The sequence below is a fragment of the Lepidochelys kempii genome, chromosome 10, assembly GCF_965140285.1.
Source record: "Lepidochelys kempii isolate rLepKem1 chromosome 10, rLepKem1.hap1, whole genome shotgun sequence".
Taxonomy (NCBI): Eukaryota; Metazoa; Chordata; order Testudines; family Cheloniidae; genus Lepidochelys; species Lepidochelys kempii.
This window is the reverse complement of record NC_136389.1, coordinates 48081819-48094819: the sequence shown is the minus strand read 5'-3', so window position 1 is coordinate 48094819 and position 13001 is coordinate 48081819. Positions and strand designations below refer to the sequence as shown.

The following is a 13001-nucleotide window of genomic DNA, read 5'->3' as shown; positions in this document are numbered from 1 at the left end:
TTTACCCTATCTTCTACCCCCCAAGCTACTCTTATCCATGTATAACACTAAGGTAAATCTTACCAAGCTATTTGCCACAATATCTTACAACAGTTAGTTATCTGTTGTGTGACCTAGGCAGTGTGGCTGAGGTGACAGACCTCTGGACTAGGACTCATAACTAGTTTCCAGTCCCAGCTCCTCTGCTGGCTGACCTTGGGCAAGTCACTCCCCCGCCCCCACTGCCTCAGTTTCCCCACCTGTAAATTGGGGATAACAATACTGACCACCTTTTTAAAGTGTGTTGAGATTTACTTCTGAAAGTGTGATAGAAGAGTTAATAATAATACCTAACAAGCTATTGTTTGTACCATTTTAATTGTATTGCCTTTCAATTCAATGGACCACGGCCTTGTTCTTAAAAATACAGGGCTGCCCTGGTCTTTTGCTGTTCAGCAGCAATTTACCAAATTATTTCAAAGTTAAAATGGTTACCCACTTCACTGCCTTCGGGCTATGTTGACTTTGCTCTAAAGGAGCAACTGCATGATCCCAAGCTGTGAAGTTCCTGTAAATCAGAGCCCTGAGCTGTAGCCAGGAAAGGGGGTTAGCACAATAGGGCACCAGTGGCAGGGGCCAATGTAAACGGAGCACAATTTAAATGAAGTTACCAAAACCCAACTGGTCCCTCGATGGCTGTGTTACCAGAGCTGTGCCTGGGGCAACGGCTGGACTAGCCAGGGTTGCTACAAGACAAGGCTGGGGTGAGTGAATAGTTTATGGACTTTGCCTACGCTGGCTCTGGTTTCTACAAAGGTCAGGACTGAAGGAACAGGGAGGGTGTATGTGGGATGGAGAGACATTGACAGAGCTGCAGGGGCTGGCAATAGGTTACAGAGTACCTGCCAGTATGATTAATTTTGCCTGCGGCATCAGTCTCTCCCTTTCAAATAGATAAGACAGGGATCGGCAACCTTTGGCATGCAGCCCATCAGGGTAAACCCCTGGTGGGCCGGGCCGGTTTGTTTACCTGCAGCATCTGCAGGTTTGGCCGATTGCAGCTCCCACTGGCCACGAGATTCGCCGTTCTAGGCCAACAGGGGCTGTAGGTAAACAAACTGGCATGGCCTGCCAGGGGCTTACCCTGACCGACCGCGTGCAAAAGGTTGCTGATCCCTGACTTAAGATTTACTCCAGTTATTTAAAGACAAGTCTCTGTTCCCCATCTCATGAGGGTTTCAGAAATGAGGGCACAGGGGTAACAAGGGAGGCAGCAGTGCAAATTAAAAACACTTCTGTGGGGCGCTGCCTTTGTTAACCACGTGGCTTTATTGGATCCCGCTGGCAAAACAGGAAACTACATATAACTGGCTTCATGTGCCAAGGCCAACCGGAAACGCATGGAGAGATTCACAGATGCATGTTCCTGCTGATCCTTTATTCCATGCACTGAGCTGCCCTTGAAAAGGTGGTAGGTGTGGAGGGGGGAGGCTGGGGGTGGAGAAGGAAAGATAAATGCAGCTTTTCTATCCCCCCCACAGGCAAAAGGCTCCTTTAGAGGAAGTGGAAAGAACAGTGGCAAAGTGCTTTTTAGGGGTGGGATGCGGGGGAGCAAGAAGGGACTAGAGAACGCTCCATCTGCTTCAGCTGGTGAAACTTCCCAACCTCTTATGTACGACTGGGAGAGTTGCCCCAGCCACAGGTATCCCAGATTGCTGCAGGAGTTCAGTCAACAGGTGATGTGGAGCTGGCCTAGCCGCAGCCTTTGGTGGGCTGCAGCACGCTACGTCTCCAGAGGAGACATGGGAACCCGCGCGCCTGCCCTGGAGTAGCCACAGGAGACAATTCAGGCAGAAGCAAAAGGGCAGATCAGCTCCCTGCAGCTGTTCAGGAACAGAGCCACCAACAAAGGGCTGGGCAGGGGATTTCAGGGTCTTTCAATGTTAAACTAGCCTCCAGCCGGCAGGCCTGGGTATTCTCCGGAGGTGTGTGTGTGTAACACGGTGGCATGGCCCAAGGGTTTGGACACCTTTGTTATAGGAACTCCGAGCTGAAGCTGGTCTCGAGGTGGAGATCTCATTAGCAGATGCAGAAGCCCCCAAGCCCCCATCCACCATTGCTCTGGGGATGGGTCCTGGGGTGGGGGTCCTGGAAGCACAAGGGCTTGTAGGCAGGTTGGAGGAGGGGCAGGCAGGAGACAGCAAGAGAGGTGGGCAGGGGAGACAGCAGCCAGCAAGAGTGGGAAGAGCAGTCATCAGTTTCAGCTGCAGGGATCTGAGAAGGGAGGAGAGAGCCCAGTCCAACCTCTGCCCAGGCAGTGTCTGCGGTTGTGTGCAGCGAGGGGCTTCCCCAGCGGAGGAACCGCACCCACCAGACTCTCCGATGGGCCTCTGCACAATCAGCTGGCTCCTTCCACGCTCGCTGCCCTCCTCAGCTGAGAGTTTTCATCATGGCGTGGGCCTGTCTCAGCTCTGAAAGTGGAAGAGGAGATGCAAACAGCCAATGGGGGCAGAGTGACCTGGATCTCAACAGGGGACGCTGCAGCCAGTTCCCAATTCACTGGTCACAGCAGGGCAGAGAATAACCTCTCCGCTGTGAGCAGGAACAGAGAAATGACACGACAGGAGACAGCCGATCTCTGCCCCAGCCAGTAGGGGGAGCAGAGGGGACACAGGAAAGGAAGCACCAGCTGGCAGGGCAGGGACGAGGCGAGCGATTCCAAGCTGCCCATCTGCTGTCTACTCACCTGCCAGTAAGACCCGGAACTTCTCTGCTGACATGGTCATGGCAAAGGGCTCCGTCCCGCCTCGGTCCCCAGCTCGCACGGTGAACTTCAGGTGCACGAGGGGCTCGTTGACCTGCTGGAGCTCGCTGGAGCTGAGTGTGTGATCCACCCTCCAGGACACAGAGTCCAGACGGTTCACTGAGGACAGAGGCAGAGCCAGTCTCAGGTTTGCACTGTCAGTGTAAAACACTCTCTCTATGCACGAGCCGGCGATATAGATTTGGGAAGCATTTTTCAAGAGCATTAAGCGGCTTCTCCCACCCCTGAAATGCAGCCACCTCTGGTGTGTGCGCAACACAGCAACTGTCTTACCAGCCCACAGCAACAATGTAAGACATTACAGGAAGGAAATGTCTCCAGTTGAAATAACAAGGGAGTTTCAGTCAGTGGAGTGGAGCGCTCCGAGATAGCTGTGTTATCCCAGCCACAACCCTCATTGCAAAGATTCCCATGAGTCCAAGTGGTTAGCACCGCCTCAGCTCTGTCTCTCTGTGCGGCCGAGAGAGGTAACGCAGTGTCCTGCAATGCCCTGCTGGGGCGCTGCTTCAGTGTTGGCTCAGAAGGCAGAGCACCGCCTAGTGCGGAGGTGGGCAAACTCTGACCCGCGGGATCCTCCTGCCCGGCCCCTGAGCCCCTGGCCCAGGAGGGGAGCCCCCAGCCCCTCCCCTGCTGTTCCCCTTCCCCCGCAGCCTCAGCTCACTGTGCTGCTGGCGCAATGCTCTGGGCAACGGGGCTGTGAGCTCCTGATGGGCAGCGCAGCTGCAGAGCCGTGGCCTGACCCGGTGCTCTGTGCTGCGTGGCTGGCTCCAGCCACGTGGCGGGGCTGCCTGTCGAGGCAGCGCGGTAAGGGGGCAAGGAGCGGGGGGGGGTAGATAGAAGGCAGGGGAGTTCCAGGGGTGGTCAGGGTTGTGGATAGGGGGTGGGGCGGTCAGGGGGCAGGGAACAGGGGGGTTGAATGGGGGCAGGGATCCCGGAGGGGGGGCAGTCAGGGGTGGCGGGTCCGGGGGCAGTCAGGGGACAGGGAACAGTGGAGGGGGTTGGATGGGGCAGGGGTTCTGGGAGGGCCATCAGGGGACAGGGAACGGGGGGGGTGGGGGGTTGGATGGGGCAGGAGTCCTGCGGGGGGGCATTGGGGCGAGAAGCAGGGAGGGGGTCAGAGATGGGACGAGGACCAGGCCATGCCTGGCTGTTTGGGGAGGCACAGCGCTCCAAACAATTTTGGAAACCCGATGTGGCCCTCAGGCCAAAATGTTTGCCCGTCCCTGGCCTAGTGCATCACCTGCACCATTCCCTGCTGCACTTGGATTGTCCTGGAGGTGAACTAACCTGGGCAGCTCCTAACCTACCGGGCTGACAAGGTCACAGCCCAAGGGAGTCAGACAACAGGGTTCTGGTCCCAGCTCCTGGTCATCCCCTCTGTTGCTGCTGAAAACCCAGTCACCCTCAGCAAACTGACCCTGTCCCGCAGCCCTCAGAAGCAAGTTCTCCCCAGGAAGTCCCAGAGGAGAATGGCTGGGGAAAGTCCTATTGAACTTCCATCCATGGACACAGGAGAACAGCTGGAGGAGTGGGGGCAGTGGGTACCAGCAGGGCCTGTACCCCTGCTGAAGGACCATCTCTCATCCGCGGCCTGGAGCAGTGTCAGGTTTGCACGGCCAGAGGGGGAACACTTACATCTCAGGCTGCGTGCCCTCAGGCTGTCCTGTAGGGGGCTCTGTTTCTCCTCATAGGACCGGCACAATCCTGTGGCATGTTCTACAAAACACAGAGACCAAGAAATCACCCACCAAAGAGCATCAGATCGGTCCCTGCACAACACGACTCTGGTTCCAACAGGCTCAGAAGGGACCCTGGCTGCGAACAGCTGAGTTGGCCTGTTTAGCAGGGGGACTCTAACAGGATGCTGACACTGGGGCGCACATGGGATAACGGGCGGATGATGGTACCCTAGGGCATTTCAATCAGAAGATGGCCCAGCTACTGCTCCAAAGTCCTTCCTGATGGTTAACACAGCGAGTTCTAACTTCTCACGGATGGGAGAGTGCGGGGGACACACAACCCAGCAGCAATCGCCTCCTCCCCCCGAGAGCCAAGGTACTGAATTCCACACAGGGCTGGAGCAAGGCTGGTAGGACACAGTTATCCAGGGTTACAGCCTGGTGCATGGGGTGGACAGACTCAGCTCTGCTCCCCAGCACCCTCCTCTGGCTGACATTGCACCAGAGGGTCAGGCTGCCGCTACCAAACCCAGGGCTCCCCAGTGTGCTGCAGCCTACTCCAAGAGACCCATCCCTTGGCACTTCCCCTACCTTTGGGCAGCCCCAGCTGTTGCAGCTCGCTGGACAGAGAGTCGCTGTCTACGCTGTGTTTGGCCGCGCTGGAGAGGATGAAGCTGAGCACAGCAATAGTGGCCTTCACATCCCCAGACTCTGGAGAGAGGAGGAGAAACCTTTGGGCCTCTGCATGGCAGCAGGGCTCTTCCCCGCAGGGAGGCAGCTTTGATAGACCCTTGCAAGGGTCCGTGTCCACTGACGTAGGATCCAACAGCCCTTGACGTGGCCTGCCCTTTGCAGTTCATCGTCTGCAAGAGACTAGAGAGGGTGCACAGACAGATGCCGCCTCGCACTGGGCCACGAGGGGCAGCAGGGAAACAGGCATAAAGAGCTGGACTCATTGTCACCAACCTGGGTGAGAAGCAGCAATGGGCAGCGGACTGATATGTATGTGGGAGGGAGGGGGGAGTCAATGCAACCAGCAGGGCTCAAAACAGATTAGGATTTAAACAAGCCTGGGACAGGCAGGAGTTAAGTCTAACTAGAATCAACTGATGCTAGGGATCCAAATACTAATAATGGCCAAGGGCCAGAGGAGTAAGGGCCTGTCTAACCGAACACTTAGCTCGTGGCAAGCAGGGGTGTAAAGCTGCCCTGCCCTAGCCAGCTGCGCACTGTCCGTGGACCCTGCTGCTGCAGACTAACAGCTCCCTAGGGCACTTTCACCTACTCCTGTTTCCAAGCAGGGCAGATCCCAGGCACACTGCGGAACTCGGGGTGTGGAGCAGGGTCCACCCGGTCACCTAGCATGTGGCCGATTTACACCCTGGTTTGCTGAAACTAACCATTCATACAGCCAAAGCCTAAGGTTAACACTGTACAACCATCAGGCCCAAGTGGCAGTAAGGGCCAAGCCACAGCATGGCAACTCAGCTGGGGTCAGCTCATTCATAAAAACCAAAACAGACATTTCACAGCTTACATCATGGTCCCATCTGGCCTCGATTGTCCAGTCTGATCTGTGTAACACAGCCCACCGGGCGTCCCTGAATTAATGCCTGTTTGAACCAGAGCAGATCTGGATTTAGAAATCGCCAGTGATTGAGAGCACTTGGGCAGTTGTTCCAACGGTTAACGACCCTGTTAAAAACACCTTATTTCCAGTCTCAATTGGTCTAGCTTCAACTTCCAGCCATTGGCTCATGTTAGACATTTGTCTGCTGGACTGAAGAGCCAATTATCAGCTGTTTGTTCCCCAGGTAGGTACTTACAGGTTCCCATCACATTACCCCTTAACCTTCTCTTTGTTGCGCCGACCAGGCTGAGTTCCTGGGACCCCTCCCCTCCCCTCTGCATTGCCACACTAAGACAGCAAGTTCTGCAGGGCAGGGACGGGGGCTGTTCGGGCAGCGCCTGGGAAGTTTTGATTGTTACTGTGATCACCACAACCATCAGGCCCAGGGCTCTTCCACACGCTCAGGAAAATGGTGTTATTCCCCAACGCAAGGGCCCAGAACCACCCAAAAATATAAAGCCAGGGCAGCGTCTGGAGTGAGAAGGGGAAACTCGTCAGGCTGCCAATTAGCAGCGTCTCCCCCAGACAGAACAGGGGCAAGGACCCTGGGAGATTAGCAGGGCTCCTGTGCTTGCTCACAAGCAGAGGGTGCCGTTGGTTTCCAATGGCTGAGCATTAACTCTTCAGGCCTTCACTGCTTCAGGACGTGCCTCTCCACTCGAGACCCCAGCCAGCAACGCTTTTCAGACAATGTGGCTAACAAAGCTGAGCCTGGCGCCCATAAACACTGCAGGTAAAATGTCCTCAGGCCAGGGCACTGGGGCGTGGAATGGGCCGGGGGGGAGGTAAGAGTCAGCCAAAGCCTGGCCTAGCATCTCAAAGCCACCGGTTTTCCGCAGCCTTCCTGCCGTAAGCACAGACAGAGGAATGTCAGTTCTAGTAATGAAGCCAGCAAAGCTCCCTGGAAGGCGGGTGAGGCAAAGAGCCAAATCCACCGTGACGGCCTCACGGACAGCACTAGAGGAGCCCAGGCTACGGGCACCCAACTGCTCTGAAAGGGAACGACACTCACCAAACTTGGCATCCGACGTTAGCTTCAGGATCTTTTCATACTGCAAGAGAAGAGCAACACGCAGGTCCATCAGCCCCAGGGCACTCTATTCCCGGGGCACACAGCACGGTGCAGAATGATCACAGAGCCCTCTGAATGACAGGTTTCAGAGTAGCAGCCGTGTTAGTCTGTATCCGCAAAAAGGAGTACTTGTGGCACCTTAGAGACTAACAAATTTATTAGAGCATAAGCTGATCCCTCACTCTCACAGATCTTGGGAGACAGACCAATCCTCGCTTACAGACAGCCCCCCAACCTGAAGCAAATACTCACCAGCAACCACACACCATACAACAAAAACACTAACCCAGGAACCTATCCTTGCAACAAAGCCCGATGCCAACTCTGTCCACATATTTATTCAGGGGACACCATCACAGGACCTAATCACATCAGCCACGCCATCAGGAGCTTGTTCACCTGCACATCTACCAATGTGATATATGCCATCATGTGCCAGCAATGCCCCTCTGCCATGTACATTGGCCAAACTGGACAGTCTCTACGCAAAAGAATAAATGGACACAAATCTGACATGAGGAATCATAACATTCAAAATCCAGTAGAAGAACACTTCAACCTCTCTGGCCACTCAGTAAAAGATTTAAGGGTGGCAATTTTGCAACAGAAAAGCTTCAAAAACAGACTCCAACGAGAAACTGCTGAGCTTGAATTAATATGCAAACTAGATACCATTAACTTGGGTTTGAATAGAGACTGGGAGTGTCTGGGTCATTACACATATTGAATCTATTTCCCCATGTTAAGTATCCTCACACCTTCTTGTCAACTGTCTAAATGGGCCATCTTGATTATCACTACAAAAGTTTTTTTCTCCTGCTGATAATAGCTCATCTTAACTAATTAGCCTCTCACAGTTTGTATGGTAACTTCCAACTTATCTGTATCTCTCTCTCTCTCTCTTACTCTATGTTCCATTTGGTGCATCCGATGAAGTGGGCTGTAGCCCACGAAAGCTTATGCTCTAATAAATTTGTTAGTCTCTAAGGTGCCACAAGTCCTCCTGTTCTTTGAGCCCTCTTAGCAGATCCCCCATGGGGCAAGTAGAGCCAGGCTAAGGCCAACAATTCCATAAGGGGCCTCTGGTTTTGGGTGCACTTGGAGTCAATAGGAGTGGTGGGGGCTCAGCACTTCTGAGTAATGGGGCCGAAGTGTCTCAAGGGGGAACCCAAATTACCAGAAGCTACTGGATTTAGCCTAAGTAACCTGCCCAAGGCCACATGGCATGTGGCTTATCAGGGACTAGGACTCCTGGGTTCCTGCCTCCCACTAGACCAAGCTGCCTTCACAATGTGGGGTGCAGGAGAGGCCATTCCCACTGGCTGCTAGTGCTCCAGGAATGTCCTACAGGGAACCTCCATGATCCAAACAGTGGGTCAGCTGCTGTATGCGATGGGTGTTACAAATGGCTCAGCCCCATGTCCCCTAGTGGCCAAACCCCTTTGCTGCAAGACTTCAAGGGAATCCGTGTTGTCAACCACCAGCCTTTCTCCTTGCGATGGCAGGGCCAATGGGTGGATGAGGTGAAGCAGACCACACAGGACCCTTAGAGCAACAGACACTAACATTTACTAGTAAGTATTTAGCAGCCGTACGGCCTTTTCCACCAGCAGATCTCCCCGATGGGAGAGGGGGGAGGGGGAGGTATCACTGGCCTTCTTTTACAGATAGGGACACAGGCTTTAGGCACCCTGCCCAAGATCAGTGGCAGAGCTGGGAATAGAACCCAGATGTCCTGACTCCCACTCTGATACCCCATCCACTCCACCGCACTGCCTGCCCTAAGGCTGGCCAGCTCGACATGGCCCACGCCACGCAGCCAGGGGGAGGGGAGACTTGAGTCTCTGCGATCGCTGGATCCCGGCTCAGCTAGGCTGAACGTGGGAGAAGAACGCCCTTCACTTACATCAATCCCCTCGCCCTGCAGGTCCTTGAGCACCTGGCCACAGATGAGCTTCAGCTTCACCGAGGACTGGAAAGGAGAGAGCAAGAAAATAAAACCCCACCACAGTGCTGGGCCTGGCGGGCTCTGTCTGGCAGGAGTCTGAGCTCCCCTCAAAACACACGCTTTCCACCACATCAGGGGGACCCATTTCAACCTTGCCCTGCCCCAGCCAAACAGCCACTGGTTTGGGTTGTTTATAAACCACTCACTTCTTGCCACTTTGGGGCACACCATGGTTTGGATTCCACAAAGAGACTCCCTGAGCATTGGATGCAACATTCAGGCTAAAGCCCCAGCCAGCTCTTGTAGTGCACTGAGCGTATTGCTCGAGCCCTCAATCAAAGCCTGTTCTACATACTTCCCGAGCCTCTCCCTGCTCTCTTAGAGACGCCCTCTCAACCAGGGACAGGTGCAGAGTTCACGCCGGTCGCTCAGGGACTTGAGCTCTCCCCCTTCATCAGACATCCCGAGTCCCAGAGCTCAGATCGGGATGCATCACTCAGATATTCCCATTGCTCCCCAAGGCCATCGTACCCCTCTCAACGGCCAAGGCTTCGTGCTGACTGTCTGGTTTCACAGCACCCAATACCGTCTCTGAGGGGAGGTTTAAGAGCAAAAAGTGCTCAGATCCCAGGGTGCTGGGCACCGGATAAGATCCAGAAGACAGAGAAAGAGGAAGTTTCCACTTAACTATTTTGGCCAAGGTGCTGATTTCGGCGAGGACCCAGTCGGGACAGTCCAAGTCTCCACAGAACCGGAACCTCTGGAAGGAGAAGATCGGGGGCAATTAGGACCCAGGTGGCCTTTGGGCCAGGGGACGTCAGTGGCAGAGAGTCCTTTGCAGGGCAGCCCTGCTCTTCTTGCCAGAGCAGGGGAACCCTCATTTCCCACTGTTATTGCTGCCCTGTCTCCATTGCACCAGAAGAGCCGCCCCCCAGATTTCTCTCCTCTCTGGGTACTTGGCTGCCCTCATCTCCGGTCTCTGCTCTGACTGAGCCTGCTGCAGAGTCGGACAACAGCTGGGTCGATCCAGAGCTGTACAAATAACTCTCCTCCTCAGGCCCTGGGTCCCCACTGTATAACGCCCCTGTGAACTCAGGCGCAGCGGCTCCGTGCACGGAGGCCGTTAGCTTTTGGAGCAAGCTCCTGGGGAGAACAACCAGACTCAGCTGGTCAAGCTCAGCCCTGGCACGAGGGGATGCAACTGCCCTGAATTCAAAGGGCTTCCCCCAGGGCTGAACTGGGCCCAGAGTCTGAAGGAGACAGACTCATCCCCAGAGAAGGAAAGAGTTGGAGGGGGCTGGGGTATGCCCAGAGGGATCAGTCTGATGAAGGGGTGGGGTGAAGGTGGGACAGGGCAGATGGCCCCTTCCTGTTTCTAAACCTCTTCCGTTCCTAATAGCTGCCAGTTAAGCCGCAGCTTCAGCAGTTTAACCCAGCAAACGCTGGTACAGACCATGAGCCTGCATCCTGGAGCAGCTGCTTTATACCCGCTGCAGTTAGGCAGTGAGTGCAAGGGAACAAGTCTCTGGGAGCTCACGTATACAGGTCCACAGGCTACAGAACCTGGCATAAGCTGCTCAGAGCAGGGGGCAGACATCTGGGTCGAGGGGAGCAGGATGGCTGATCCCCCCAGTGTTTAACATTAACGTGGCTCTGAAATGATCCTTTCCCCTCCCACTCATTCCCCTGCACATCCAGTGCTGAAGCCTTTAGTACTCCCTGCTTTAGAAACACAGGTGCTGCTACAGCAACAGCCCATCAGACCCGGCATCCTGCCCCCAGCCCTGGCCAGTGCTGGCTGCTTCAGAGGAAAGATGCATTACAAGGAGTTGTCACTTGCCCCATCCTGCAGGGCAGTACTCTGGGTGGTGGGAGTGAGGCAGGGAAGGCAGCGTTTCCTTCCTGACCCCTGCAAGCTACTGGCCTGCACCCTGAAGCAGGAGATTCATTTATCCCGAGCACATTTAACTAGGAGAGGTATTAGAACTCAAAGGGGCGTCATTCCATTCCCCGGCTGCCACTGTGGGTTCCCCAGGCCAATTACCCACTGTGCAAAGGGGCAGCGCTTTCCATTTGCTCCAACTCCTTCCTGGGACCCCACTGATCTCAGGTCACCGGAGGGAGGAAGCAGTTTTTAAGCCAGACCCTTCACAATGTTTAACCCCAACTCCCCTCTCCCCCCAGCTCTCCCCCTTCCCTGACGCACATGTTAGGAAGCTCGTGACACTGGCCTGGCGAACCCCAAGGACTGGGCTAGTAACGGGGAGCCCCCAGGCATGGCTCCCGTTGTACCCAGAGTCCCTGCTGCCCCAGGAACTCAGCTCTGCATCGCCGCCGGCCCCCAAATCCCAGCAAAGGCCTAACACCCCCCAGCCAGCCATGCCCGGCGCCTGCGCTCACCATGGTTTCCGGCTGTCTCTGCAACGCCGGGCACGGGACCCCTCACCCACGCCAGGGCTGGAAGCCATCAGCTGATCTCGGAGCGCAGTCAGCTGACCACAGACTTCCCTGCGCCGCAGCCTGTCAGCAGCTCGCTGGGCCGAGTCAGCTGACCGCAGGGTTAGTGACACTTCAGCCGTGGAGCCTGCTGACTTATTGCACAGACTGAGCCTCAGCCCCTGGCAGCTCTTCCCTGCTGCCAGCAGGGGGGGTTACCAAGTCCCCTGAGACAAGGGGTGTGGGAGGGGATGTCTGTTATGGGGCCAGCTTCTGTTGGTGGGAGAAAGGAGCTTCCGAGCCACACAGAGCTCTTCTTCGGGCCAGGCTGTGTAGGCTTGTCTCTCTCACCAACAGAAGCTGATCCCATAAAAGATATCACCTCCCCCACCTTGTCTCTCTAACATCCTGGGACCAACACAGCTGGAACAACACTGCATCCAAAAAAACCATGAGTTTTTAAAAGACTGCTACGACCGTTAGGGGTTCTTTTCCTTTGGTGTCTGGTTTTTGAGGCTTCAGGTCTTACGTTTTGAAGCTTTTTCTATACAATGCTGGGTACTGGAAAATGGTGGGGGGGTTTTAAATGGAACCTGAGATTCTCACATAATCTCATGACTCCATGAGTTGGGGCTTTAAGGCAAAACACCAATTGTCATGAGTGAGACAGATGATAAAGTGAGCTGAGTCAAATCCAGCACCCTACTTTGTCACTAAATTAAAGCAGTGAATGATCAGTTTTATTGGGTAATTGTCACAAAGGCCAAAGAATGGGAGCCCAACTCCACCCCTCCCCCAAATTCTAGGGAAGTTCTGATCCAAATGTCATTGCTTGGGTTTCTCTCTCTGATGGGCCAGACTGGAACCCTAAATCCAAACGTGTCCAGTCTCGGGGGGAGTTCAGATTTTGATCTGAATCCAGAGCAGGTTTGGTCCAAGCTCTTCCAAAAATGTGCCTATGACACACTGCCGGGGGTGGTGGTGGGGGAAGCTTTAGGGGATAGAGTGGTTCTGTGTTATTACTAAGATGCAGTCACTTTCAGAACAGCTTGATGCTTTCCTTAACATTGCTGTGGGGAATGCAGGAGGGATTGGGGACGGGGTGAGAGGGCATCAATGCCTTCAGGAAGGGCTAATAGCTTAGATGGGCAGGGGAGGGTCAGGTCAGCCTGGCTTTGGCTGTGGGCTGGCTCCTGCTCACAGCCTTTTCCTATCTCCCTGGCCACCCATTGGCTTTCCAGCCTCCAGCTCCGCACACCTTTCCCCTCTCCAGCTCCCTTTCGCTCAGTAACTGGCCAGGAATCTCCCCATGCTGCACTGGGACACTGGTCCCCTTTGTGTGTTCCTGGTGCAGACAGTGTCCCACAGCTGTAGGGAGTTAAGAGCAGCTCTGCAGAGGGAGGTGAAGCTGGGTCTAAAAGGAAGGAGGCCAC

At 54.9% G+C, this 13001-nt stretch overlaps 1 protein-coding gene across 2 annotated transcripts; it reads right to left on the bottom strand.

Moving 5' to 3' along the window:
• Positions 1–340: 340 nt before the first annotated feature.
• Positions 341–11712, bottom strand: COMMD4 (COMM domain containing 4). Of its 2 annotated transcripts, XM_078854636.1 has the most exons (8): positions 11533–11711; positions 9821–9892; positions 9091–9156; positions 7125–7164; positions 5074–5193; positions 4439–4519; positions 2726–2902; positions 341–2450 (listed from the first exon to the last, which is right to left on the bottom strand). In XM_078854636.1, exons 1-8 carry the CDS (start codon positions 11533–11535, stop codon positions 2410–2412), a joined length of 600 nt encoding a protein of 199 aa, XP_078710762.1. In that variant the 5' UTR covers positions 11536–11711; the 3' UTR covers positions 341–2409. The 2 variants fall into 2 exon arrangements, with proteins under 2 accessions (XP_078710762.1, XP_078710763.1); XM_078854637.1 differs by lacking the exon at positions 9091–9156 and having other exon boundaries at positions 11533–11712.
• Between the last annotated feature and the right edge of the window lie 1289 nt (positions 11713–13001).